The sequence below is a fragment of the Orycteropus afer genome, unplaced genomic scaffold (assembly GCF_000298275.1).
Source record: "Orycteropus afer afer isolate SDZICR_OR568_19922 unplaced genomic scaffold, OryAfe1.0 scaffold00120, whole genome shotgun sequence".
NCBI lineage: Eukaryota > Metazoa > Chordata > Mammalia > Tubulidentata > Orycteropodidae > Orycteropus > Orycteropus afer.
The window spans coordinates 6,857,892-6,858,898 of NW_006921707.1; the positions used below are offsets into that span (position 1 = coordinate 6,857,892).

General features: G+C 40.7%; 1 protein-coding gene across 1 annotated transcript in view; it reads left to right on the forward strand.

Annotated features, from left to right (window-relative positions):
* The window catches only part of MMAA (metabolism of cobalamin associated A), a 23,618-nt gene extending 22,984 nt beyond the window's left edge, over positions 1 to 634 (forward strand). Inside the window, exon 6 of the mRNA XM_007944107.2 lies at positions 347 to 634. Coding sequence (XP_007942298.1) covers positions 347 to 634 — 288 coding nt within the window. The remainder of the gene's footprint in view (positions 1 to 346) is intronic.
* Positions 635 to 1,007: the final 373 nt, after the last annotated feature.

Genomic DNA, 1,007 nt, shown 5'->3' on the forward strand with positions numbered 1-1,007 from the left:
GACACGGTGGCTGCGATGATGGGCTCAAGTATAGCAGGGATTGTGGGGCTGGTGCAGGATCGGGCAGTGTTTCATTCTGCTGTGCATGGGGTCGCTATAAGTCGGAAACGACTCGACAGCACTTAACAACAACAACAACATTTTCTATGTACTTAGAAATCTTAGGAATACTAGCTCAGTCTATATCTTAGTATATTTGCTTTGCCACAGCTATGAAATATCTCATTTTTGCCACTTGACTATTTCTGAAGACTGTAAAAATTAATTGGAAAATATCAGAGTTCCTCATAAAAAATGTTTTCTCTCATTTTAAGTAAAATGGTTCTGGTTCTTCCCTTTTCAATAGGTAATTCGTATTTCTTCCAGAAGTGGAGAGGGAATCACTGAAATGTGGGATAATATGAAAGAATTCCAGGACCTAATGCTTGCCAGTGGAGAGTTGACTGCCAAACGACAGAAGCAGCAGAAAGTTTGGATGTGGAATCTCATCCAGGAAAGTGTGTTAGAACATTTCAGGACCCATTCCACAGTGCGGGAACAGATTCCTCTTCTGGAAAGAAGGGTCCTCAGTGGGGCCTTGACTCCAGGACTAGCAGCAGACTTGTTGTTGAAAGCCTTTAAAGACAGAGACTGACAAAATTTATTCTGTGCAATAAATTTTCATAAGGTATTTTAGTATTAAAAATAAAAACGTCTTATAATGCTTACATTTTCAGTAATTCTTTTGTGGTGCCCTTGGCTTCTTGTGAAAGAGATGCTTGAAAACGTGAGGAAAGTTCACAAAGCTTAGGCAGTCAGGCGATATTTATAAGGTTGTGGTTAAATGCTGGGCTGCTAACCAAAAGGTTGGTGGGTCAAACCCATCAGCAGCTTCATGGGAGAAAGATGCAGCAGTCTGCTTCCATAAAGATTATAGCCTTGGAAAACCAATAGGGCAGTTCTGCTCTGTTGCTGTGAATAAGAATCAGCTCAGCAGCAATGGGTTTGGATTTTAGTTGGTTGTATGT